Source organism: Martes martes (genome assembly GCF_963455335.1).
Source record: "Martes martes genome assembly, chromosome: X".
Lineage (NCBI taxonomy): Eukaryota > Metazoa > Chordata > Mammalia > Carnivora > Mustelidae > Martes > Martes martes.
In genome coordinates this window covers 91,520,801-91,546,095 of record NC_137897.1, presented here as the reverse complement: position 1 = coordinate 91,546,095, position 25,295 = coordinate 91,520,801, and the positions used below count along the sequence as shown (strand labels likewise).

At 39.2% G+C, this 25,295-nt stretch overlaps 1 protein-coding gene across 1 annotated transcript in view; it reads right to left on the bottom strand.

Moving 5' to 3' along the window:
- WDR44 (WD repeat domain 44) overlaps positions 1–25,295 on the bottom strand; it is an 87,273-nt gene that overhangs the window by 25,999 nt on the left and 35,979 nt on the right. Inside the window, exons 4-12 of the mRNA XM_080795828.1 lie at positions 18,080–18,716; positions 17,525–17,655; positions 16,330–16,425; positions 13,915–14,051; positions 13,045–13,128; positions 6,636–6,742; positions 5,727–5,878; positions 1,503–1,641; positions 182–246 (exon numbers count right to left, since the gene is read on the bottom strand). Of these exons, the coding sequence (XP_080651954.1) occupies positions 182–246; positions 1,503–1,641; positions 5,727–5,878; positions 6,636–6,742; positions 13,045–13,128; positions 13,915–14,051; positions 16,330–16,425; positions 17,525–17,655; positions 18,080–18,716 (1,548 nt within the window). The remainder of the gene's footprint in view (positions 1–181; positions 247–1,502; positions 1,642–5,726; positions 5,879–6,635; positions 6,743–13,044; positions 13,129–13,914; positions 14,052–16,329; positions 16,426–17,524; positions 17,656–18,079; positions 18,717–25,295) is intronic.

The following is a 25,295-nucleotide window of genomic DNA, read 5'->3' as shown; positions in this document are numbered from 1 at the left end:
ACAGCTTTTAAATATCACAATTTTTCATTTACCACTTCTAACAGAAGAAACTCTTATCTCTAATGTATCTTAATTAACTGTTTTCATGTAACTGTAATTTCTGACAGACAACAAGGTATTTCGTGGTAAACAAATCAAATTATAGTACTTAACTAGAGTAACCATAAAATACTGAACATACCCCTGTATCTGTATCAGACTTTGATGAATTCAGACTTTCCTGAGAAGGTGACGGGGATACACGTCCTAAAAACAAAATAATAATTATAAACAGGCATGTACATACACACACACACACACACACACACACATCAATCAGAAATAATGACACATGAACACCTAATTAATAGTCATAGAATATAACATTCTGAAAAAACACATTTTCTAAATAAGTGAAGTATTAATTCTCTGGGCACCAAAATAATAGGCTTTATCATTTTTATCATAAAATCTAGAATAACCATATCGTCAATTTAATAAAATATTATTAAATCTTCATTATTCATAGTGAATACAAACAAGATGAACAATAAAGGAACACAAAGGGTCTGGGGTGGTAGAAGTCGCAAGGGTCGCTGGAACAGTCTTTCTGATCCAGGCAGGGCAATAAAAAAAATGTATTGTAAACACAGTTTAACTTTTTGCCAACCCAATTTCATCTTCAATTATGTATTATAATGCAAGCAATACCCACAGGGCCACTAAAGTATACAGGGATCATTTGCCAGTTTAGTGGATCTCCCCAGATTTCTATGTTCCTCAAACCGGTGCTTTAAATATGCCCTATCCTCCAGCCTGTGGCCACCTAGTCTCCTTTCTCCCATCCCTTAACTTCTTGGTTTCAGTCTTAGTGGGCTAGGGCGAGGATGGGAGTGGAAGGGAGGGGTTTGTGGAGAAAATTTATTGTAGTTAAATAATTATAAGAAAAGAATCCCATAAACATAAAGCTCTTACCTACATCAGTTCTACATGCTTTCCTGGTAAGTTACCAATATACAGAAATATTTTATACAGTTGTAATCATGGTGTACACACATCACATTCTGAGGTTTCTCTCTGCCATTTAACCTTTTTTCATATACCTCTGATGTACTGACAAATCATATTTCCTTTTCATGGCTGGGTCTCCTTTTTTCTTTCCTTACTGGATGGATATTATTATTCTCATTCCTTTTCTAAATTAATCAGGTTATTTCATTTAAACCCAGGAGAGAACTAAAGGTTGTCAGGGGAAACCAAGCAACTTTGTTCTCAATAGTTGATGAATTAAACTCTGCACAATACTTCAAATGGGATAAAGTCAAAAGCTCTATGGTAGCGTTTTCCATGGGATTCAGATGCTTTTTCGGTGTTGACTTCTGTTCTACTTTTAGGTTTGTGGCCACTATTAAAAATAGTGGTTGCTGCAAATGGTTGCCAGAGAAGAGGGCATTATTATACCTAAAATGTAAAAATACCAGATGTCTCTAGAATTTTAAGGCCCACAAGTAAATAAAAAATACCTTCGGTATTGTATTTCATTCGCATATTGTTGAAATAGTCAAAAGCATTTTTTAAAGCCCATATTCTCACTACATTGTCTTGTCCAGCTGAGGCAAGTAATCGGCCACAGTGAGAAAATTTCATGGTCCAAACAGCTCCCTATAAAAACAAAGAAAGGTTCAGAGTTATTTCTTTAGAAGTTGAAACATTTAACATTTTATTTTTAAGTAATCTCTACACCCAATGTGGGGCTTGAATTTACAAGTCCGAGATCAAGAGTCACATACTCTACCGACTGAGCAAGCAGGCACCCCTAAGAGTTGAAACATTATTTTAAAACCAAAGTAAAGAATTATTCCAAATGATACTAAGATAATCCTCATATTACTAATACCACTTAAGGCCAACAGTTCAATGATGACACAACAGCACAAAGAGCAACTTTTAAGAGAAAAGTAGGATAAGATAGCAGCAGTTTACTGTAATCTAAACTAACAAGTTCAAAGCCCCAAGCCTTGTCTACAAATTAATGGAAACGGAGTTCCGAGGAAGCCATAAATCATTGTAAAAACACAAATCCTAGTTGGGGATTTCAGTCTCCTATCTGAACAGAAGAGGGAGTGGCACTGGAGGAGGCAGAGGCCTCAGGATGCAACTAATACCCTTGACCAAGGCTGAGGGAAATACAGGCCCATGTCAGCAGTGACCCTCATGGCACTGGGCATTTGCAAGTGTTGGAATGGTGTGATCTCAACCTGTTTTCCCCCCAGAAACAAGATTTTACAGTGTATGGTTAGAATTCCCAGATACTGCTAGCAATAGGGAATTGTGTGGGTATGTGTCGGGAGGTGGGGGTGGCGTGATTTAAGAACATGAACCCTTAACTTGGAAAAGCCAAATGCTATTACAACAAATGTTGTTATAACTACTATTACAACACATATGTATGCAGATCAAAAAGATTATCTAACTTAGGGGTGCCTGCTTGGTTGGGAGACCATGCAACTCTTGGTCTCTAGGTCATGAGTTTGAGCCCTATGTTGGGTGTAGAGATTACTTAAAAATAAATATAAACTTGAAAAAAAAAGATTATCCAAGTTAGAGGCAATAGTTCATATACTGAAATAACATTCATTTCCATAAAATGCAAGCATATTAAGAAATTTGTTATTGGGAACCTACTACAATGAGACTTTACTTAAAACTGGAAATAATGAAAGTGAATCAAAACAGTACAAGGAAGTTCATCAGTTCCTTAAGGAAGTTACTAAAATCAAATCAAGTATTTTATGTGGAGATCATAAGCACTGAAGTTTAAATTCCAATCTGGCTGCCATCTGATGTGTTTATGGTCGCTTCCTTCCAGTTAAGTCACATCTTGGATTTAAAATCTAAATAGAAAAATAGATTCCCTGATCAAAGACCGACAGCATCATTGTCCTGTCCAGCAGTTTATTACCAGCTTCCCTGTGTTCCTGGCATTTTCAAGGGGTATAACTACAATACCACTTGTGTACTTTATCCCCACTTTGGTACATTTTTACTCTGGTAGAAAACTTATACCTCTCTCTTCTGGTTTTAGCTGCCATTTTACAAAATACACGAACCTACTGCAATATTTGTGTTCATTATTTAAAATACACCCAGGGAGGGGTGCCTGGGTTCCTCAGTTAGTTAAGCATCCAACTCAATTTCGGCTCAGGTCACGATCTTCTGGTCATGAGATCGAGCCCCGCATCAGTCTCTGGGCTCAGCATGGCATCTGCTCGTTCTTCTCACTCTGTTCCTCCCCCTGCTCGCTCATTCTCTCTCTCTCTCAATAAATCAAATCTTTTAAAAATATACCCTGGGAACATTTTAAATGGTTTCCAAAGACACAGACCACCCTGCAAATTTAACTGCTTTAAAGTCTGGTACCTTTACATAGCTTTCTTCATGATATGGGCCTAGAGTTTACTTATTCAAAAAATTTCACTTCTTAAGGGGTGCCTGGGTGGCTCAGTTGGTTATGTGTCTGACTTCGGCTCTGGTCACGATCTCAGGGTCCTGGGATCAAGCCCAGCATTGGGCTCCATGCTCAGCACAGTATCCTTGTCCCTCTCTCTCTGCCCCCCTCCCCCTGCTCATGCTCTCTCTCTCTCTCAAATAAGTAAAATCTTTAAAAACAAAAACTTTCACTTCTTGATAGTTGCAAGCAACATATCTTTTAAAATTTTTTTTAAGATTTTATTTACTTGACAGAGAGACACAGCCAGAGAGGGAACACAAGCAGGGAGAGTGGGAGAGGGAGAACAGGCTTCCCGTGAAGCAGGGAGCCCCATGTGGGGCTTGATCCCAGGACCCTGGGATCATGACCTGAGCCGAAGGCAGAGGCTTAACGACTGAGCCAGCCAGAACCCCACAAGCAACATATCTGATAAAGGGTTAGTATCCAAAATAAAGAACTTATCAAACTCAACACCCAACAAACAAATAACAAAGTTAAGAAATGGGCAAAAGATATGAATAGACATTTTTCCATAGAAGATATCCAGATGGCTAACAGACCCATAAAAAGATGCTCAATGTCGCTCATCATCAGGGAAATATAAATCAAAACCATGATGACATACCATCTCACACCTGTCAGAATGGCCAAAATTAACACAAGAAACAACAGGTGTTGGCAAGGATGTGGAGAAAGGGGAGCCCTCTTGCACTGTTGGTGGGAATGCAAACTGGTGGAGCCACTCCAGAGAACAATATGGAGTTTCCTCAAAAAACTAAAAATAAAACTACCCTACAATCCAGCAAGTATACTACTAAGTATTTATCCAAAGGATACAAAAATAGAGATTTGAAGGGTTTTTACACCCCGATGTTTACAGTAGCATTATCAACAACAGCCAAACTATGGAGAGAGCAGAAATGTCCATTGACTGATGAATGGCAAAAGAAGATGTGGTATATACATATATACAATGGGATACTACTCAGTCATCAGAAAAAATGATATCTTGCCATTTGCAATGACGTGGATGGAGCTAGAATGTATTATCCTAAGTAAAAGTAAGTCAATCTGAGAAAGACAAATACCATATGATTTCACACTCATATGTGGAATTTAATTTTTTAAGATTTTATTTTTATTTATTTGAGAGGGGGAGAGAGAGAGAGAGAGAGAGAGAGAGAACAGGCGAGAGCACAAGAGAAGGGGGAGGGAGAAGCAGAGTCCCCACTGAGCAAGAAGTCTGATGCAGGGTCCAATCCCAGGACTCTAGGATCATGACCTGAGCCCAACATAGCCACTTAAACGACTGAGCCACCCAGATGCCCCCATATATGGAATTTAAAAAACAAAACAGATGAACAGTAGGGAAGTGGGGGGGGGACAAACCGTAAGAGACTCTTCTTTTTAAGGATTTATCCATTCATTTTAGAGACAGAGAGCGAGAGCAAGAGAGAGAGAAAGAGAGAGAGCGCATGCACGCACAAGTGGAGAGAGGGGCTGAGAGAGAAGGAAACAGAGGGAATCTCAAGCAGACTCCCCGCTGAACACAAAGCTCAGCAAAGGACTCAATCCCAAAACCCAAGATCATGACCTGAGCTGAAAAGAAGAGTCAGATGCTCAACTGACTTAGCCACCCAGGTGCCCCAAACCGTAAGAGACTCTTCACAATAGAGAACAAATTGAAGGTTGACAGAGGGAGGTGGAGGGGGGATGGGCTAGATGAGTATTAAGGAGGGCACTTGCTTTGATGAGCACTGGGTATTGTATATAAGTAATGAATTACTGAATTCTACTCCTGATACCAGTACTGCACTGCATGTTAATGAACTAAAATTTAAATAAAAAATTTAAAAAACCTGGGGTGCCTGGGTGGCTCATTTGGTTGAGCCGCTGCCTTCAGCTCAGGTCATGATCCTGGAGTCCCAGGATTGAGTCCCGCATCGGGCTCCCAGCTCCACGAGGAGTCTGCTTCTCCCTCTGACCTTCTCCCCTCTCATCCTCTCTCTCTCTCACTCTCTCTCAAACAAATAAATAATAAAATCTTTTAAAAAAATTAAAAAAACCTTTCAGTTCCTAAACAATAATCCAGAAATAGACTCTGCATTACCTAGGCATTAAATCATTATTAATATTAATTTACTTTTCTTGAATCAGGTTAGCAAAATTATGTACATAAGAGATTGGCTTTATAGAAGCCAAAGTACTTCTCTCAATGAAAACAGAATCAATCCTGAAAAATATAAAGATTGCTTACCATATGCTCACCACTAAGATCTTGCACCACTTTGATCTGATCAAAATCATAAGGTCCTTTGAAACCATGCGCTGCTTTGAATTTGACTGGTCTTGTATATGGCATTCCCTCATCATCACTTGATGAAGGATCATCTTGATCAGTATGAAACACTGAATAGAAAAGCAATACAGAAATCATCACTGGCTAATGTAGATAAAGTTACTATCAAGATTTTCATTCTACTGTTAATCAAGAAAATTTATTAAATGGAAAAACAGTATCTGTCTATTACTAAATAGCATATTGGTTAAGAGCACGGGATCATGCCAGATTGTCTGGGTCCAAATCCAGCTCTGTCATTTATTTTCTGTGTGACCATAGCCAAAGCACTGGACCTTTTTGTGCCTTGGTTTTCTCATCTGTAAAATGGAGATAATAATAGCACATACCTCACAGAGTTTTTATGAAGGGTAAATGAATGAATATAGATCCAAGTGCTTAGAACAGTGTCTAGCACAAAATAATTACTGTATTAGTTCTTATTAAATAAAATAAATGAGTACAATTATAACAAATGACACAGGAAGTGAAGATCTGTAAAAATTTAGAAAATTTTCCAAATTTTGAAAATATTTATAAAAACTAACCTTACAAAACTAATTTACAATTGAATAATGAACACTCATCTCTTCCAGGTTGCCATACTTACAAAGTATGTACAAATTCATGTTCAAGATAAACAAATTTATTTTTCTTCCTGCTCATAAAATTAAGTGATACCTAGAATAACATGATTTATTGAAATGCTAAGATGTCTGCTACCAAGGTTTCTTAATTTCAATAAGAATGCCTCTTATAAATTATAGGCTAAATTTGGATGATTACAAATCAATTAAATATTCACTTGCAATGTTCTATTTCACTTACCTTCGTCTCTAACACTTTTAACTTTATTCACAGCACGTTCACCATATTCCTCTGCAAGGTGCTTTGCTCTCTTTACTGATTTTCCTAAGAACTTCTTTAGTTGAGTCCTTACCAAAAATACAAAAAACCAAAATTATTTTTTTAAAAGATTTTACCTATTTATTTGAGAGAGAGCAAGCTCATGAGCAGAGAGAGGGGCACTGGGAGAGGGACAAGCAGACTCCCTGCTGGCAAGAAGCCTGACCCAGGGCTCCATCCCAGGATCCTGAGATCATGAACTCCTACCCAACTGAGCCACCCAGGTGATCCCCAAAACCAAAATTATTAACTAACTGTAAAAGCTCAATAATTCACAGATAATTTCATAACAGCCACAAGAAAAGTACATTATTTTGAAATAACTCCTTTTTAACATAAAAAATAGGTCTTTGAGTTCCTGTATCCTTTGTTCTATGGAATAAATACATTCAAGTCAATATGGCTACAAAGAAAATACAGGTACTTCTGGATGTACAGCATCATATACTCTAAAGCACTGGTTTACTTTCTTTTCTTTTCTTCCTTTCTTCCTTCCCTTTTTCCCCCTCTTTCTTTCTTTCTTTCTTTGGGAGAGAAAGAGCTCAAGCAAAGGTCAGGGGTCACGAGAAGAGGGGGAGAGAGAGAATCCCAAGCAGGCTCCTTGCCCAGCAAGGGGCTTGATCTCACAACCTTGAGATCATGACCTGAGCTGAAATCAAGAGTCTAACGTTTAACTGACCGAGAACGTTTAACTGACCGAACCACCCAGGCACTCCTCAAGCACTGGCTTTCAATGGTGAATAAAAAATTGGTGGGGATGGGGTGGGAGGGGAGTGTTTAAAGCGCATGAACCTGAGACCCATCTGCAGATCATATGATTTAGTGTGTCTCAGGTCAGGCCATTAATCTGCAATGAGAATGTCTTTGAGAAGACTGCTTTAAAGAGTAATAATCCTTGGGGTGCCTGGGTGGCTCAGTTGGTTGAATGTCTGAATCTTGGTTTCAGTTTAGGTCATGATACTGAGTCCCACTTTGGCCTCTGAGCTCAGCATGGAGTCTCCTTGAGATGCTTCTCCTCTCCCTTGGCCCCTCCCCGGCCCACTGTGAGCTCCAGCTCTTTTTCCCCCTAAAATAAGTAAATAAATCTTAAAAAAAAAAAAAAAGAGTAATCCTTAGAAACACATTTCTACCAATAAAAAAACTATAGGGATGCCTGGCTGGCTCAGTCAGAAGAGCATGTGACTCTTGATCTTGGGGTTCTGAGTTCGAGCCCCATCTTGGGTATAGGGAATACTTAAAAATAAAATCTTAAAAAAAAGACAGACAGAAAGAAAGAAACTATAAAGAGGTATTTACTTACAGAATAAAATGTTTGGTACCCTATGATGGCCGTTTGTCTCCTCTCTTTCAGTTTGGGTATTTGCATGCAATACAGTTAGGTTGAGCTTTCCCGGGAAGTATTCCCAAACACAAGGTAATGCAAGGATGCATCTCAAGCTTCTATAAATAGGACTTACTTATTCCTTTTCTAATAATCTCAGTCTCGAATTTCATGTATCAAGATCATAAAAAACAAAGCACAGTATATACATGATATCTAAAACCAAAACAGAATTTATAGGCGGAAATTTTTACCAATTCATGGGAGTTCATGATATTAAAGGATAGTACCTGAATAAGCTGCTAAGCTATATATACAAAGATGTTCACTGCAGCATTATTTACAAAGTGTAAAAAGTAGGGGGAAAAAGCATAAAAAGTAGAGACAAACTGATTTTTCATTAACAGAGCAATGCATAAGTAAATGCCAGTATATTCTCAAAATGGAATGCAATAAAATAAATGAGGCAAACCTCAGTTCTTCCGAAGTACTGAGCTCTCAGTCACCTCAGGGCCAATGCACATGCTATTTCTGCCTGGAACATTCCTCCCCTGGCTAATTTCTACTCATCTTTTAGGACTTAGACCAAACATTATTTCTCAGAAAAGCCCTTCTTGACTCTTTAGAGCAGGTTTTCCTGTTTTATATGCCAACAGTACCCCATGTATTTCTTTTATTGCAATTACTACAAATGTAGTTAGATTTATCTGTGCAATTATGTTTAAGTATCTGTTTAACTGGAAGCTCTAGGAGGGCAGAGACTATGACTGTCTTAACTATTATATTTACAGCACTGAACTCCGATGTCTGGCTGACAGAAAGGCTATAATATATTTACTACTGATACTGGAATGAAAAGATGTACATTATGTATCATGTATTCTTTAAAAAGCAAGCTTGGGGCACATGGATGGCTCTGATGGTTAAGTGACTGCCTTTGGCTCAGGTCATGATCCTGGAATCCTGGGATCAAGCCTCCCATCAGGCTCCCTGCTGAGCAGGGAGCCTGCTTTTCCCGCTCCCTCTGCTGCTCCCTCTGCTTGCGCTCTCTCATTCTCTGTCAAATAAATAAAACCAATCTTTTAAAATAAATAAATAAAATAATAAAAATAAAACAAACAAACAAACAAAAATAAGCTGACGGGGCACATGGCTGGCTCAGTCAGCAGAGCATGTGGCTCTTGATCTCAGGGTTGTGAGTTCAAGCACCACGTTGGTCATGGAGTTTACTTTAAAATAAAGCAGGGGGTGGGGGTCGCAAAAAAAAGCAAGCCAACAAACTACAGGCACAGTATTAATCCTACTTTTGTGAGGAAAAAAAATTCTATGGAGAATACACGTGATTATTAACACTGGTTATGTCTGGGGGTGAGAGTATGAGACTCTCATTTTCCATATTTCTGTATTAGTTTTTCTGTTCTTGTTGTTAAAGTAATCTCTACACCTGGCATGGGGCTTACACTCACAAACCTGAAATCAAGAGTTGCAGCTCCACTGACTGAGCCAGCCAGGCCAGGAGTCCCTGTTTTGGTTTTGATAATAAGAAAACACAGATGATAAACCATTTTTAAAACTACTATAAGGGGGTGCCTGGGTAGCAGAGTGGGTTAAGTGTCCAACTCTTGAGTTCATCTCAGAATCATGAGATCCAACCCCACATCAGGCTCCATGCCCTCTCTCTCCCTCTCCCCTCCCCTAACACCCTCCACCCCCCCCCCACTTGCATGTGTGCTCTCAATCTCTCTCGCTCAAAAAAAAAAAATCACTATAAGATCTTGGGGTGTCTGGTTGGCTTAGTTGGTGGAATATGTGACTCTTGATCCCAGGGTTGTGTTTTAGAGCCCCATGTTGGGTGTACAGATTATTTAAAAATAAAATCTTAAAAAAAAAAATCATGGGGCTCCTGGGTGGCTTAGTCGGTCAGATAAGCATCTGCCTTCAGCTCACGTCGTGATCCCAGAGTCCTGGAATCAAGCCCCACATCAGGCTCTCTGCTTAGCGGGGAGCTTGCTTCTCCCTCTGCCCCTCTCGCTGCTTGTGTTCTCTCACCTTCTCTCGCTTGCTCGCTCTCTCATGCGTTCTCTCAAATGAATAAATAAAATCTTTTTTTTTTTTAAATCATTATAAGGTCTCTGCTACCTATAACTCGGAAGTTATATTTTCTGGATAATTACAGGTTTACTACTATTTAGGCAAGAAAGCATATTTTAATCATTTTGATGAGAACATTTCTAAAATGTGTTTTTGTGACTTCTTCAACGGCACTCAATGTTCGATAAACTGCTTTCCTTATTAAAAACAGCCAGTTAGGGGCGCCTGGGTGGTTCAGCGGGTTAAAGCCTCTGCCTTCGGCTCGGGTCATGATCCCGGGGTCCTGGGATCGAGCCCCTCATCGGGCTCTCTGCTCGGCGGGGAGCCTGCTTCCTCCTCTCTCTCTGCCTGACTCTCTGCCTACTTGTGATTTCTGTCTGTCAAATAAGTAAACGGAATCTTAAAAAAAAAAAAAAACAAAAAAAAAAAAAAAAAAAACAGCCAGTTAGGGGCGCCTGGGTGGCTCAGTGGGTTAAAGCCTCTGCCTTTGGCTCAGGTCATGATCCCGGGGTCCTGGGATTGAGCCCTGCATTCGGCTCTCTGTGACGCAGGGAGCCTGCTTCCCCTTCCTCTCTCTCTGCCTGCTTCTCTGCCTACTTGTGATCTCTGTCTGTCAAAAAAACAAAAAACAAAAAACAAAAAAACAGCCAGTTACCACCTTCACTTTTAATATATCCAGGGCCTTTCATATGGATTGTAAGTGGGCCATAATATTAGCTCCCCCTCAGCCTTCAAGGTGACAGAGCAGGATCTAGGGAAGCCAGAACCCTGGGCAGACTCCTCTGGCCATTAGCAGATTCATTAGCTTGCCTAGTGTTCAGAGGAACTATTACCATGTTTTGTGTGTGTCGTGTTGAGAAAAAGTTGAAAGCAGTAACATATGGAATTGCTATGCTATGTATGAGTCCTTTTATCATTTTCTGGATTCCCTTCGTGTAATCAAAATATTACCTGACATTCTTATGTGTCAACTTACACGTTGTCACAGTTTGCTACTTCTATTTTGCTTTGACCTCAGATACCAGATGACCAGATTTTTAAAAAATTATGTAAAAAGTAAGTATAATGGCTTTGAATAAACCTAAAGAGTTTTTCTTTTAGAAAAATAATAAGCCAGGGTACCGGGGTGGCTCAGTGGGTTAACCAACTCATGCTCTCAGCTTAGGTCTTAGTCTCAGGGTTTTGAGTTCAAGCCTCATGCAGGACTTAAAATAAAAAAAAGAAGAAAGAAGAAGAATGAGCTTTAATGCATGGAGTAAGTGACAGTTCTCCTAGGTGTTTACCTATCTCTTTAATCATTCCTAATTCTGATTTCTGCTAGTTGCCACTGCTGGACAGCCGAGCTCCAGGAATCTGAGGTTTCATCATACACCTGTATTGTGGGTAGATCTTTTCTAAGAATTCTCAATGGTTTCATTGATACACTTCCCACACTAGGCAAAGATCAGAGTATAGTGGAGAATTTGCTTTGGGGAATTACTGTCAAATAAATGACCAGCGTATAGTCAAGCAAAATCTATATGCCCACCATTTCTGCTAGATGTTTGTAAGGAAATCAGAAGGATGTTATGATTACAATCCTTTTGCAACATATGATTTAATTATTTAGCACCCATTTATCTTGTTTTTGAAAGTCAGGAAACAGGAACGCCTGGGTGGCTCAGTCGGTTAAGCATGTGCCTTCACCTTGGGTCATGATCTTAGGGTTCTGGGATCGAGTCCTACATCAGGCTCCCTGCTCAGCAGGTAGCCTGCTTCTCCCCCTGCTTTACTCTCTCTCTGACAAATAAATAAAATCTTTAAAAAAAATAAAAGTCAGAAAACAGGGTGTCTGACAGCTCAGTTGGTTAAGGGTTGGCCTTTGGCTCAGGTCATGACCCCGGGGTCCTGGGATTGAGTCCTGTGCTCTGCTCATGTGGGGAGTCTGCTTCTTCCTCTCCCTCTGCCCTCCCCCTACTCATGCTCTGTTTGTTTCTCTCAAATAAATAAATAAAATCTTAAAAAAAAAAAAAAAACTCAGAAGGGGCGCCTGGGTGGCTCAGTCAAGCGTCTGCCTTCACCTCGGGTCATGATCCCGGGGTCCTGAGATTGAGCCCCACATCCGGCTCCCAGTTCGTGGGAAGCTTGCTTCTCCCTCTACCACTCCCCCTGTTTATATTCCCTCTCTTGCTGTCTCTCTCTCTCTGATAGAGAAATAAATAAATAATAAAATATATATATATATTTTTAAAGATTTTATTTATTTATTTCACAGACAGAGATCACAAGTAGGGAGAGAGGCAGGCAGAGAGAGAGGGAGAAGCAGGCTCCCTGCCGGGCAGAGAGCCCGATATGGGGCTCGATCCCAGGACCCTGGGATCATGACCTGAGCCGAAGGCAGAGGCTTTAAACCACTGAGCCACCCAGGCGCCCCAATAATAAAATATTTAAAAAAATTTTTAAAACTCAGAAAACACTTTAAGATAACATAAAATAAAGGTAAAATTTAAGTGTAAGTTACGCAGACTGCAGATGTCACTAAAATTGAGAAAGAGAAATTTACTAGGACACGGAGTAGTTGGGAAAAATTGTGGAGTTTAGAAAAGCAAATAGGATTTGAAAGCAATTTCAAGAACAATCATGTTCTACTAAAACTTCTGGGACCTACCATCAGAAAAATAATGCAGGCATGATGCAAAATTTATTGATCATTTACTATTTGTCAGATATTATAGAAATGACCACCAACACAGCCTTGAACAACTCATAATGCCCTGGCTGGGGATAGGAAATGCTGGTGGCAGATGGACATATAAACTAGATAGAACACAGATTTAAAATAGTATGGCAAGTCACATATTTTTAAAATAAATGCTTGAAATAAAGACATGTACCGTAACTCATGCGTGAAATAAAGAAAAGGAATGTATTGTAACTTACGTTTTCTGTTTTAACCTTCCACCATCAGTATCTGTTGTCTGAGACTGTAACTTCTCTTCATCATCTGACTGTGCCGCATCATTACTACAAGAAGGGGAAGAAGTCATTTTAAAAGAAGCCATTTCCCCTACACCTCCCAACAATCCATGTATACGATATACTCAGGTACTCAGAATAAAACTACATTAACATACTTTAAGTTTAATTTTAATGATGATCCTGAGAATGTAAGACTTGAGAGATCAAAGAACAGAATCGTTAAGCATGGTGTAATATACAAATGCAAGGGAAAGCAATTTAGGAACTTATGGAAAACCTACTACCAAAAAGGCTTTTTGCTGGATAAAACGTGCTGCACAGAAATGACAAATGAGCTTCCTCTTTGCTCTTCAAGTACATCACATATTACACTTTATTAAGATTTCCTTTCACAATAATCATTTCTTCGATCTACATAGATCTCACAGTAAAGTTAATCACCTCACTCTAAAGCCATTTCCTGACCTACACAGATAATACAATTACTTATAAAATTTGTGGTCCTTAAAGCAAGGTTTCAGAAGCCAGGTCTTCATTTTACATGGTTTTTTATCCTCAAAATGCTTCAATAATGTCTCCAGTATTATAGAAATCATTTTAGAAGAGAAACGAAATACTAAGAGATTTTGGATATATACTGTTTTCCCCCAAGTAACTGTATGCTCTTAAGAGAGAACAATGTTGAATACATACATTAACTAACTCTATTTTAATCCCAAATTAAAAAAAAGAAGACTGAGTGAAACCAAATTAGGGACTGTTGTAGTTCATTAACAGAGAAATCTTCAACACTCTGAAATACTATGAATGATAAATAGTAATAGGCCATACCTTACATATTCCTTAGTCCTTCTCATGATGTGTAGAGTGAGAGGATTAATACCTGTTGGCAGTTTCTCTTCCGCAAGACTTAAAGGTATTTCTTCTCCAGTATCCAGGTTCTTAATCATGACACTGGCTAAAATTTCCTGAGGTAAAAAATAACACCAAGAGGACCTATAATTTAATTATCCTCAAACATTTAAGCTAAGGACTTTCTAGATACATTCAGTATTGTGTACAGTAATTTTTAACTTTCTTCATGATACACAATTCATACACTGCAAAATGCACTCATTTAAAGTGTGTAATTCGGGGCACCTGGGTGGCTCAGTGGGTTAAAGCCTCTGCTTTCGGCTCGGGTCATGATCCCAGGGTCCTGGGATCAAGCCCTGAGTCGGGCTCTCTGCTCCTCGGGGAGCCTGCTTCCTCCTCCTTCCTCCCTGCCTGCCTCTCTTGCCTACTTGTAATCTCTGTCTGTCAAATAAATAGATAAAATCTTAAAAAAAAAGTGTGTAATTCAATGATTTTGAGTAAATTCAGAGTTGTGCAACAATCACCTTTATTTAAGAGTATTTCCACTATGTCGGAAAGAAACCCCATACCCATTAAATGTCATACCTCATTCCCCTCTCCTCCCTGCCCCTGGCAATGACTGTTTTACTCTTTGTCTCTATGGTTTGCCTATTCCAGACATTTCATATAAGTAAAGTCATCCTGTATGCGGTCTTTTGTGATTGGCTTCTTTCACTTAGCACCATGTTTTCAAGGTTCATCCATACTGCAGCATGTGTTAGAACTCCTTTTAATTTTTTTAAAAAGATTTTATTTATTAATTTGACAGAGAGAGACACAGAGAGAGGGAACATAAGCAGGGGGAGTGGGAGAGGGAAAAGCAGGCTCCCTGCTGAGCTGGGAGCCCGATGTGGGGCTCGATCCCAGGACCTGAGCCGAAGGCAGACGCTTAACAACTGAGCCATCCAGGCGCCCCTTCATTCCTTTTAATTGCCAAAAAATAGTCCATGTGGACTGGATATACCACATTTATTTATCCATTCATGGGCGATGAACATTTGTGTGGTTTCCACACTTGGCTATTATGAATACTTTTGTACTTTTTTAAAAAAGATTTTATTTATATAACAGAGAGGAGAGGAGAGAGAGCACACAAGCACAGGCAGGGGGGCAAAGAAGGGCAGAAGGAGAGGGAAACTCCCGCTGAGCAGGGAGCCCTATGCAGGACCCGGAGACCATGACCTGAGCCGAAGGCAGACACTTCATTGACTGAGCCACCCAGGCGCCCCACTTGTGTACGTTTTTTGGGTAGACATATATTTTCATTTCTATTGGTGTACACATAGGAGTAAAGCTGCTGGATCATGGTAACTCAATGTCTAAGGTTTTGAGGAACTGCCATACTGTTTTCCAAAGTACAGTAATTTTTTTAAATGTATCATTTAAAAGAAATGAAAACTGGGGCACATGACTGGTTTAGTCGGTGGAGCATGCAGCTTCGATATTGGGGTTGAGTCTGAGCACTACATTGTGTGTAGAGATTACTTTAAAAAAATCTTAAAAAAAAAAAAAGAAACAAAACTAAGATTTTGCTTCAAAACTTTATTCAGAATTGGCCAATCAATATATACTAAATTTTAACGGTAAGTACTGAGTCTGTATAACACTGTATTATCACCCAATAAGTATAAAAACATGTAATTATAACATCAAGTTCTTTTTAAGCCCACTCTCTATTAAATTTGGTCTTTGTTCTCAATACATTTATTCTACCACATAATGGTATAAAAAAGGTAATTTTAAGTTAGAGTTACAAGTTCCAAAATATTAAAAAAACAAAAACTGGGGTACCTGGCTGGCCTAGTCAGTTAAGTGTCTGCCTTTGATTCAGGTCATGATCCCAGGGTCCTGGGGATCATGTGGGGAGCCTGCTTCTCTCTCTCTGCTATCTCTGTCTCTCTCTCTCTCTCTCTCAAATAAATAAATAAATAAACAAAGTCTTTAAAAACAAAGAAACAAAACCAAAAAACAAACAAACAAAAAACCCCAAAACTGGGATGCCTGGCTGGCTCAGTCAGTAGACCACGTAACTCTTGATTTCAGGGTTGTGAGTTCGAGCCCCACACTGGATGTAGTGCTTAAAAATAAATAAATAAATAAATGTTTAAAAACTAAGAAAATCATCAATTTTCATTTTTTGCTCTACATTATATTTTTTTTGCTTACCAGCAATAAACTTAAAAAAATTTTTTTAATCATGGTAAAATATTTTTATAGTTGTATATAGTTCAGCAGTATTAAGCACATTTACAATGCTGTGCAAACATCACCACCATTCATCTTAAGAACTTCTTCATCTTCTCATTATGGTTTTTATATTTTATGTTAAGAACAAAACAAATCTAATTATACCTCATCAGTAAGCTCTCTCCCGGAGTTGGACCTAGGTCTCTGAGGGCCCATCACTTCCCCGGCTATGGTCTGCCCATCAGGTGCTTTTCCATTTTCCTAAAATTATAATTTTATAAACAGAAAGTAGATGGAGTCAATTTCTATAAACACTCAATTATTCATTACCACACATGGCTCTAAAGAATTCCATAATTCACATAATGGAGCCTACTGAAAATTTAAATGAAATACTCCATTTCAGTCCTTTATTATTCCCAACATGCTGAAAAACATTGCTGCCCATGAAATAATGTCTTCGTCTTGAAAGCAAATAAATGTTCCATTTGAACCTGACCCAAAAGCAGTTCTCTACTGGCAGAATGCCAGCACTAAGAGTGCCATTAATCAGGCTTATACTTGTGCTTATCTCGAAGGCAGGGGTTGGCAAACTTTTTCTATAAAGAGCCAGATAGTAAATGTTTTAGGCTTTCTGCTTCACATATAATGTCTATCACATATTCTTTTTTTTTTCTTCCTTATAATCCTTTAAAAATGTAAAGCCTATTCTTAGCTCAGGGACTCTACAAAAACACACTACTGCCAGTCTTTGTTCTAAGGCTATGACAAGACTGAAGTGCCATATCTCCCAGTTTGCTAACCTGTCCCTACCACAGCTACCACATAAGTAAGCCTTGAGTCCCAGAAATTGGGCTATGGTAAAAATTCATGCTATCAGGTGCTTTCTATTGCTTCATATATAGATATATAGCCTACATATGAAGGTTTTGTTTCATGATTAGGTAGAGGATATTATAAATAAAAGTCCTCAATTTTGACCATTGCAGGTAAGGTAAATGAAGACTATAGTTGATGTTTATTAACAATATCATAATATTACAAATAGCAGCATCTTTCATTTTTTGATTGCCTACTGCATGCCAGGTACTTGGTATACTTCAGCTCATTTCATCCTTGCAAGACACCTTCCAAGGAAGGTTTTCCCCTCATTTTATCAATGGGACATCTGAAACTCAGATATTAAATAGTTTGTTAGAATCACCTAGCTATGCACTAGCAGAGCTAAAAAGGAGGTTTAAGAAGGCCAGATTTTAAGGACAAGGAAATATTCTGCCTGGAGAAGAAGGTTCAACAAGCAACAAACCGGACAGCTACAGAAAGTTAAAGCCTCTATCAAATATAACATGAATTCACCAACCTGGGCAGTAACTACTTTATCTCCACTGGTAGCACTTGCCAAGTCAAGAGAGGGCTGGGAATCCTTGACTGTATTCTCTGAAGCCATGTTCGAACTTAGGAGAGTATCAGATGTAATATTCTCTTTGGGAACTGCAATGACGATGATAATAATAATGAGGAGGAGGATAACAGCAATAACTAGTATTTATACAGGACCTTATATAGAGCTTGAAAAGTATTTTAACCTTTGTCTGATTTTTACCAACAATCCCATGAGGAAAGTAGTTTTATTACTCTTATTTTATATATGGAGAAACCAGGGTTCAAACAAGTCATTTCAATTCCTCTTAAATCCCCCATAGTAACAGATTTGAAAGTTTGAAGTCTACTAAAATGTTAGAACATAGTTACTACCAATGTAAACATCTCACTTTTCATTACTAAAATAACTTTTAAAACTTGGGCATGGTCATGATGTGGCTGTATATAGCATAAACTGAAACAAAACCAGAAAGTCAAGAGTTTCAACTCCAGAATCTCTCCGCAAAAAGTTATTTCTCAGTTAAATACTTGCCATCTAGATCAGGCGTTTTAAGGGCCTCAAACTCCAATTCACTTTTCTTTTTTCTTGGTGGCGGAGCAGGCCGAGACGGAGGTGGGGGTCTTGGAGGCGGGAAGTTAGCTGGAGGGGGAGGGCGCGCTGGAACAGGCTTCTTTGTGCTAGCCACAATGTCAGGCTCTGGAGTGAGCTGTCTAGGGGGTTTGGCGGGAGCCACTTCTTCCATGGCAGCAAAATCTTTAGCAGATGAAGAGTCTGAGGACACAGGTTCTAGAACCTCACTTCCTTTGATTTCCATGGCTTCCTTGTTCAATACTTCTGTTTCCGTTTCAGGTACATGATGTTGCTCAGTTGAACTTACTTCAGTTAACTTAGTGAATTCATCTACTGACTTCTCATAGGTGTCATCAGAAGGAAAACGTCTTTTTGATTTTAATTCAGTTTCTTCAGTTGCATTCTGACTCTCCGCCTTTTTGGAATCTTCCTGTAGTACTTGATCTATGGCTAAGAGTCCAGGCATATTGCTAAGATCTGTTCCAGCCACGATAGAACTGGCAGTAGCCTGGTCAGAGTGTCCTTTTCCTTTGGAATCCGAGGAGTCATCTTCCAGGTGTAGTACTTTCTGACTCTCCTCTATAATACTTTCAATAATCTGATGAAAGGTTTAAAAAAAACCAGCTTTTAAAAAATGAGGCTATTTACAAGAACATAACAGCTAACCATTTACATAGTACTTACTATGTGCCAGGGAATGTTCTTAACACTTTACATTTTTAATTTTTTTTTTAAAGATTTTATTTATTTGACAGAGAGAGAGAGAGGTCACAAGTAGGCAAAGAGGCAGGCAGAGAGAGAGGAGGAAGCAGGCTCCCTGCTGAGCAGAGAGCCTGATGTGGGGCTCGATCCCAGGACCCTGAGATGATGACCTGAGCCAAAGGCAGAGGCTTAATCCACTGAGCCACCCAGGCGCCCCTACATTTTTAATCTTTACAAATAACCATATGCGATTGCATTCTTAATATCATCATTACACAAATGAAGGAACAAAGGCATAGAGGGATCAAGTGATTTGTCCCAGGACACAGAGCTTGTAAGTGATGAAGTTTGCAAAAATCCTGGGAGTTTGGTTCCGGAATCTGAACTTTTAACCATTATAATAGGGAATCTGTTAGCATGTATAATCACGAAGTTCAACCAACCTTGTAAAATAAAGTTCAGACCTAAATTTACATTCAGACTCTTCATGTCATTCTTCATTTACATATTTATGCCAAGTTAGTTCCAGTAACAACCTACTGTTTTGAGCCTAGTTAACAAAACCATGAGACTCAAAACCACCTAGCACAAAGAATTCGAATTGTTTACTTCTGAACTCAAGCCTAAGACAGAAAAAGCCAGCAGATGCAGGGAGATTAACATTCTTAAACAAACTACACCTAATATTGCACTATTCAGAGAAATGGCAGGACCACGAAAAGAGTTCAAACACTCAGCTCACCTTGGCCTTTCCCGTTTTATTTCTTTTCTGTAGCTGAAAATTACAGATGGGGTTTCTATATCTTCTACCAACATTTAAAAGAAAAGATATTTTCTACCCAGTACTGTCATTATTACCACATAAAATCTCTCAGTCCACTTATATTTCCACCATGCCCAACCATGGATGACTTCTGCTTTCTCAACTGCTTGGCTCCAAAAAGTAACAGAACGTATCACAGAGCCATCCTGATCTCGCTTACCACAAATTTATGCTGACTTGAACCGGACAAAACTGCTGCTCGATAATATTCCTCTCTGATTTCCCAGCATAGTCCACATAATGATTTTTCTCAACCTTCAAATTTTTACCTTAGTCTTTTTTTAAAAAAAGATTTATTTATCCGAGAGAGAGAGAGAGAGAGAGAGAACATAAGCTGGGGGGTGGGGGGGGTGGAGTTGCAGGCAGAGAGAGAGGGAGAGGGAGAAGCAAGCCCCCCACTGAGCAGGGAGCCCAACATGGGGCTGGATCCCAGGGCCACCTGAGTGGAAAGCAGTCACTTAACCAACTGAGCCACCCAGGCACCCCTTATCTTAGTTTTGATCACACTTTTAACACAGGAATATTAACTAGGGTCCACCTACTTTGTCAATTAGGTGGTTACTGAGCACTGAGTACCTCAGTGATAACAGAAGCCAGTGGGTTTAAGAATGAGTAAGAGGTGACAACATAGAGATAGCCAGCACAACCCATGTTTTCAAAAGGCTTGACTATAAATGGAAGAGACTGCAAGAAAGTGACCCAGCACTTTCACAAGCTGAGGGGAAGGAGTCAATGGAAACTAAGATAACAAAGTTCTGGAGAACAAAAGAAAGAGGGTCTATTGTATATTAGGCCTGCACACATATTTCCTATTTAATCATCACACAGGCCTTGAGACAGCTAGATTATCTCCCTTCTATAGAAACAAGAATCTGAAGTAAAGGCATTAAGAATTTTGTCCAAGAAAAAAAATTTTTGTCCAAGGTCCTACAGCTAGTAAACTACAAAGTCAAATCTGAAATCCAGGTTTTTCCCAAAAATCCAGTGTTTTTTATATTATACCATGCTACCTCTAAATTCTCAGACTTGAAAAAGAGGCAAAAGATGAAAACGAATTTGCAGATAAGGGAAGTGAGAGAAGAAATGGTGTAAATTCAGGCTTTTTAGTCTCTAATGTCTTAGTGTAGTCAGAAACAAGGTTATCTGCTGAAAGCGAACAGGATACATGTGGGCGCAGTGAGCATGAAGTGACTGTAAAGGTCTAAAATGCACAATGGAAAGGCTAATGCCAGAAGAGGGGTTAAAATGAGGTTAAAAACCGTAAGTCTTCCCCAATCCCTTATCCCTTCACTAAACTTCTATCAGTCTTACCATTCACTACAGTATGAACGATAATATAAACACAAAGTAGTATATGGGTAGCACTATATAAATATTTTCTCCATAGCAGATAATTAGCTTTTGAAACACAAGGCCCATATTTTCCCCCTCTTGACAAGCCCTCATGGCACCTACGTGTAGTACCTAACCCTGTAATGTTTATTTTCTGGGTTTCAGGAGGTAGCAAGCAGGGAAAGACCAAAAGAACAGTGAGAATCAAGACCAACATAGATTGGGACTTCACCAAGATCAAAAGTTTTTGCACAGCAAAGGAAATAGTCAACAAAACCTAAAGACAACTGACAGAATGGGAGAAGATATCTGCAAGCGACATATTGGATAAAAAGGGCTAGTATCCAAAATCTATAAAGAACTTATCAAACTCAACACCCAAAGAACAAATAATCCCATCAAGAAATGGGCAGAAGGCGGGGCGCCTGGGTGGCTCAGTGGGTTAAAGCCTCTGCCTTCGGCTCAGGTCATGATCTCAGGGTCCTAGAATCGAAACCCGCATTGGGCTCTCTGCTCCGCGGGGAGCCTGCTTCCTCCTCTCTCTCTGCCTGCCTCTCTGCCTGCTTGTAATCTTTGTCAAATAAATAAATAAAATCTTAAAAAAAAAAAAAAAGAAATGGGCAGAAGGCATGAACAGACATTTCTGCAAAGAAGAATCCAAATGGCCAACAGACACATGAAAAAGTGCTCAGTATCACTCGGTATCAGGGAAATACAAATCAAAACCTCAATGAGATGCCACCTCACACCAGTCAGAATGGCTAAAATTAACAAGTCAGGAAATGACAGATGTTGGTGAGGATGCAACACTGTTGGTGGGAATCCCAGCTGGTGCAGCCACTCTGGAAAACAGCACGGAGGTTCCTCAGAAAGCTGAAAATAGAGCTACTCTACCACCCAGCAATCGCACTACTGAGTATTTACTTCAAAGATACAAACATAGTGATGCGAAGGGGCACGTGCACCCCAAGGTTTATAACAGCAATGTCCACAATAGCCAAACTGGAAAGAGCCTAGAATTCTATCAACAGATCAATGGATAAAGAAAATGTGGTGTGTGTATGCATGTGTATATATATGTGTACACACACACACACACACACGAATATTATGCAGCCATCAAAAAAAGAAATGAATTCTTGCCATTTGCAAGATGTGGATGGAACTAGAGGTTATTATGCTAAGTGAAATAAGTCAATCAGAGAAAGACAATTATCATACAATCTCACTGACAAGAATTTGAGAAACAAGACAGAGGATCATAGGGGAAGGGAAGGGAAAATGAAGCAAGACCAAACCAGAGAGGGAGACAAACCTTAATCTCAGGAAACAAACTGAGGGTTGCTGGAGCAGAAGGGGGTGGAGGGGGATGGGGTGGCTGGATGATGGACATTGGGGAGCGTTTGTGTAATGGTGAGCTCTGTGTATTGTGTAAGACTGATAAATCACACACCTGTACCCCTGAAACAAATAATACATTATATGTTAATTTAAAAAAATAGAAGAGAAAAAAAGACACACTAACAGGGGACATACCCTCTTATCTTCCCTTCTTATCTTCTGTGATACGAACTCCATCACTTCACCCTTTGTATTACAAAAGAATTATCATATTCTCCCCTGGACATACTTCCAAAAAGTTCTTTCTTTAAACTAAAAGGATCTCTATGGCAAATGGTGCTGGAGTCAGTCCCAAAATTGTTTTCTTGTTTATATTTAATAAAGGCATAATGACAAATGAAATTTAAAAAAAGAGACCAACATAGAGATAAACATGCTAAAGCAACTGTTAGCTCCACAACACCCCCCTGCTTCAAAAAACTGATTTTCCAGTGACTATAAAACCAGATGTTTTAGAATGATATAAGAGGCATTCCCATAGTTTGGCCCTAACTTGGGGCTCTAGTCTCATCTGCAGCCATTCTGCTCATTTTCTCTTCTCCATGCCTTTGGTTATGCCTTTCAACTCTCACCCCTGCCTGTGCAAATCTTATCCATTCATTAAGAACCAGCTCAGATGTTACTTCCTCCATGAGGTCTTCCCCATTCCTATCCTCAAGCCGGAAGTTAAGTCTCCCTTTCTGTTCTTATTACAGCTTGTAAGTTTATATGAACACTTTACATTCAGTTTTGTGTTTAACTAATTGCCTCTACTAAAACATAATAAGCTCCTGGGGACAGGGACTGTGTCCTTCCTGCCTGGAGCAGTGTATATTCCCACAGCCTTTATCATTCAGATATGATACTTAAATCAACTGAAAAGACTAGAACTTAAAGTCAGACTTGGACTTAAGCTTCACTCAACTGTTCCATAATGTTTATTATTTTTTCAGTTTCTAAAGTCTCCTTAAAAATCACCTTTTTTGGACACTATTATTTATCCTAAGAAAAAATTCTTAAAAAGGAAAAGAAGAACTCTAGTGGAAAAAATAGAAACATTTCAAGTTTGCAACAATAAAAATGGCTAGATCCCTTGTAATACATTAGATAGAAACTGACACTATCAAATGAAAATTGAATATTGAAATTGTATAGAAATATGATGAAAACTAATAATAGTAAGAGGAAAAAGTAAAATACAGAATTCTATCTACACTATTATTAGGCAAAGAAAACCAAAAAAACAAAAATGCATGCAAATGGGTGAGAGGAATGCTGAAAGGAATGCTGAAAAATTAAGACCACTGTTTGTTATAGTGTAGAACTGTGGGCAACTTCTGATCTAAAAAGAAAAAAAATGGTATTAGTTTTGTTATCTTATTTATGCTGATACACAATACCATTTCTCCCCCCAAAATTCCTTTTAAAGGAAAAAAGCTGATCAATATTAAAATATAGAGTCCAGGGGCGCCTGGGTGGCTCGGTGGGTTAAAGCCTCTGCTTTCAGCTCAGGTCATGATCTCAGGGTCCTGGGATCGAGCCCCGCGTCGGGCTCTCTGCTCAGCGGGGTGCCTGCTTCCTCCTCTCTCTCTGCCTGCCTCTCTGCCTGCTTGTGGTCTCTGTCTGTCAAATAAATAAATAAAATATTTAAAAAAAAAATAAAATAAAATAAAATATAGAGTCCAATGGGGCACCTGGGTCTCTCAGTTGGTTCAGCATCAGACTCTTTTTTTTTTTTTTTTAAGATTTTATTTATTTATTTGTCAGAGAGGGAGACAGAAAGAGGGCAGCAAGAGGAATGGCAGACAGGAGAAGCAGGCCCCCTGGCAAGCAAGGTGCCCGCTGTGGGACTCGATCCCAGGACCCTGGCATCATGACCCTGACCTGAAGGCAGACGCTCAACTGACTGAGCCACTCAGGCATTCCTCAGCATCTGACTCTTGATTTTGGCCCAGATCATGATCTCAGGGTTGTGGAATTGGGCTCCATGCTGGGCATGGAGTCTGCTTAAGATTCTTTCTCTTTCTCTGCTCCTCCCCACTCTTTCTCCCTCCCTAATAAATAAAATAAAATAACACTTAAAATATGGAGTCCATTAAATTTATAAATTCCGTAAGGGAAGAACAATGGATCTTCATTGAGGGCGATCTGGCCTAGTACTCCTTCCCAGAATTCTGGTGATGTCTGCAGGACATTTTTAGTTGTCATGGTAGGGTGCAGGTAGGGAGGAATCTACTGATGTCTAGTGGGTAGAAGCCAGGGACGCTGCTAAATATCCTATGATGCACAGAAAAGTGTCTCCTTCCCTCCGCAATAAAAAATTATTCAGCTCAAAGTGTCACTATTGAGAAACTCTGGGACAGAGAATGTGTCATGTTGCTGGTCTCCAGAAACCCACTGGCTAACACAGGGCCAGAGGCCCAGAAAGTACTCACAAGCAGTATAACTGAATGAACACACGGCATCCTTTCTCCTCGGGTTTTCTTCTGATTCTATGAACTACCCGTTGTCAAAATTTTTATCTTGTGCTCAGTCTCTTCTAGTAAACTGAACTCTAAAGCTTTAAAGCATCAATTCTTTAAAAGGTATCAAAGGCATTATCAGAGTAATGACTTGTAACCTCTAGCTCCTAAAGACATCAGAATTTGCTGCACTGAGCTTTTCAAAACCTTTTTAACTCTTGGTAGTAACTTCAAGAATAGCTACAGCTTATTCTATAAAAACAGAGCATAAAAAATAAAAATACATTACAAAACATTTTTCAAAATATTGTTTAAAGGAACAATGATAGACTAGTTGCTTATGAAATGACCTCTAAAAAGCCTGATGTGTCTTCAATCTCAAACTCAAGATTCAAGGAACATTTACTGAACATCTGCCAAGTACACAGCACTATACTAAAATGATATAGAAAATTTTCCACTTTAAATACACCATATA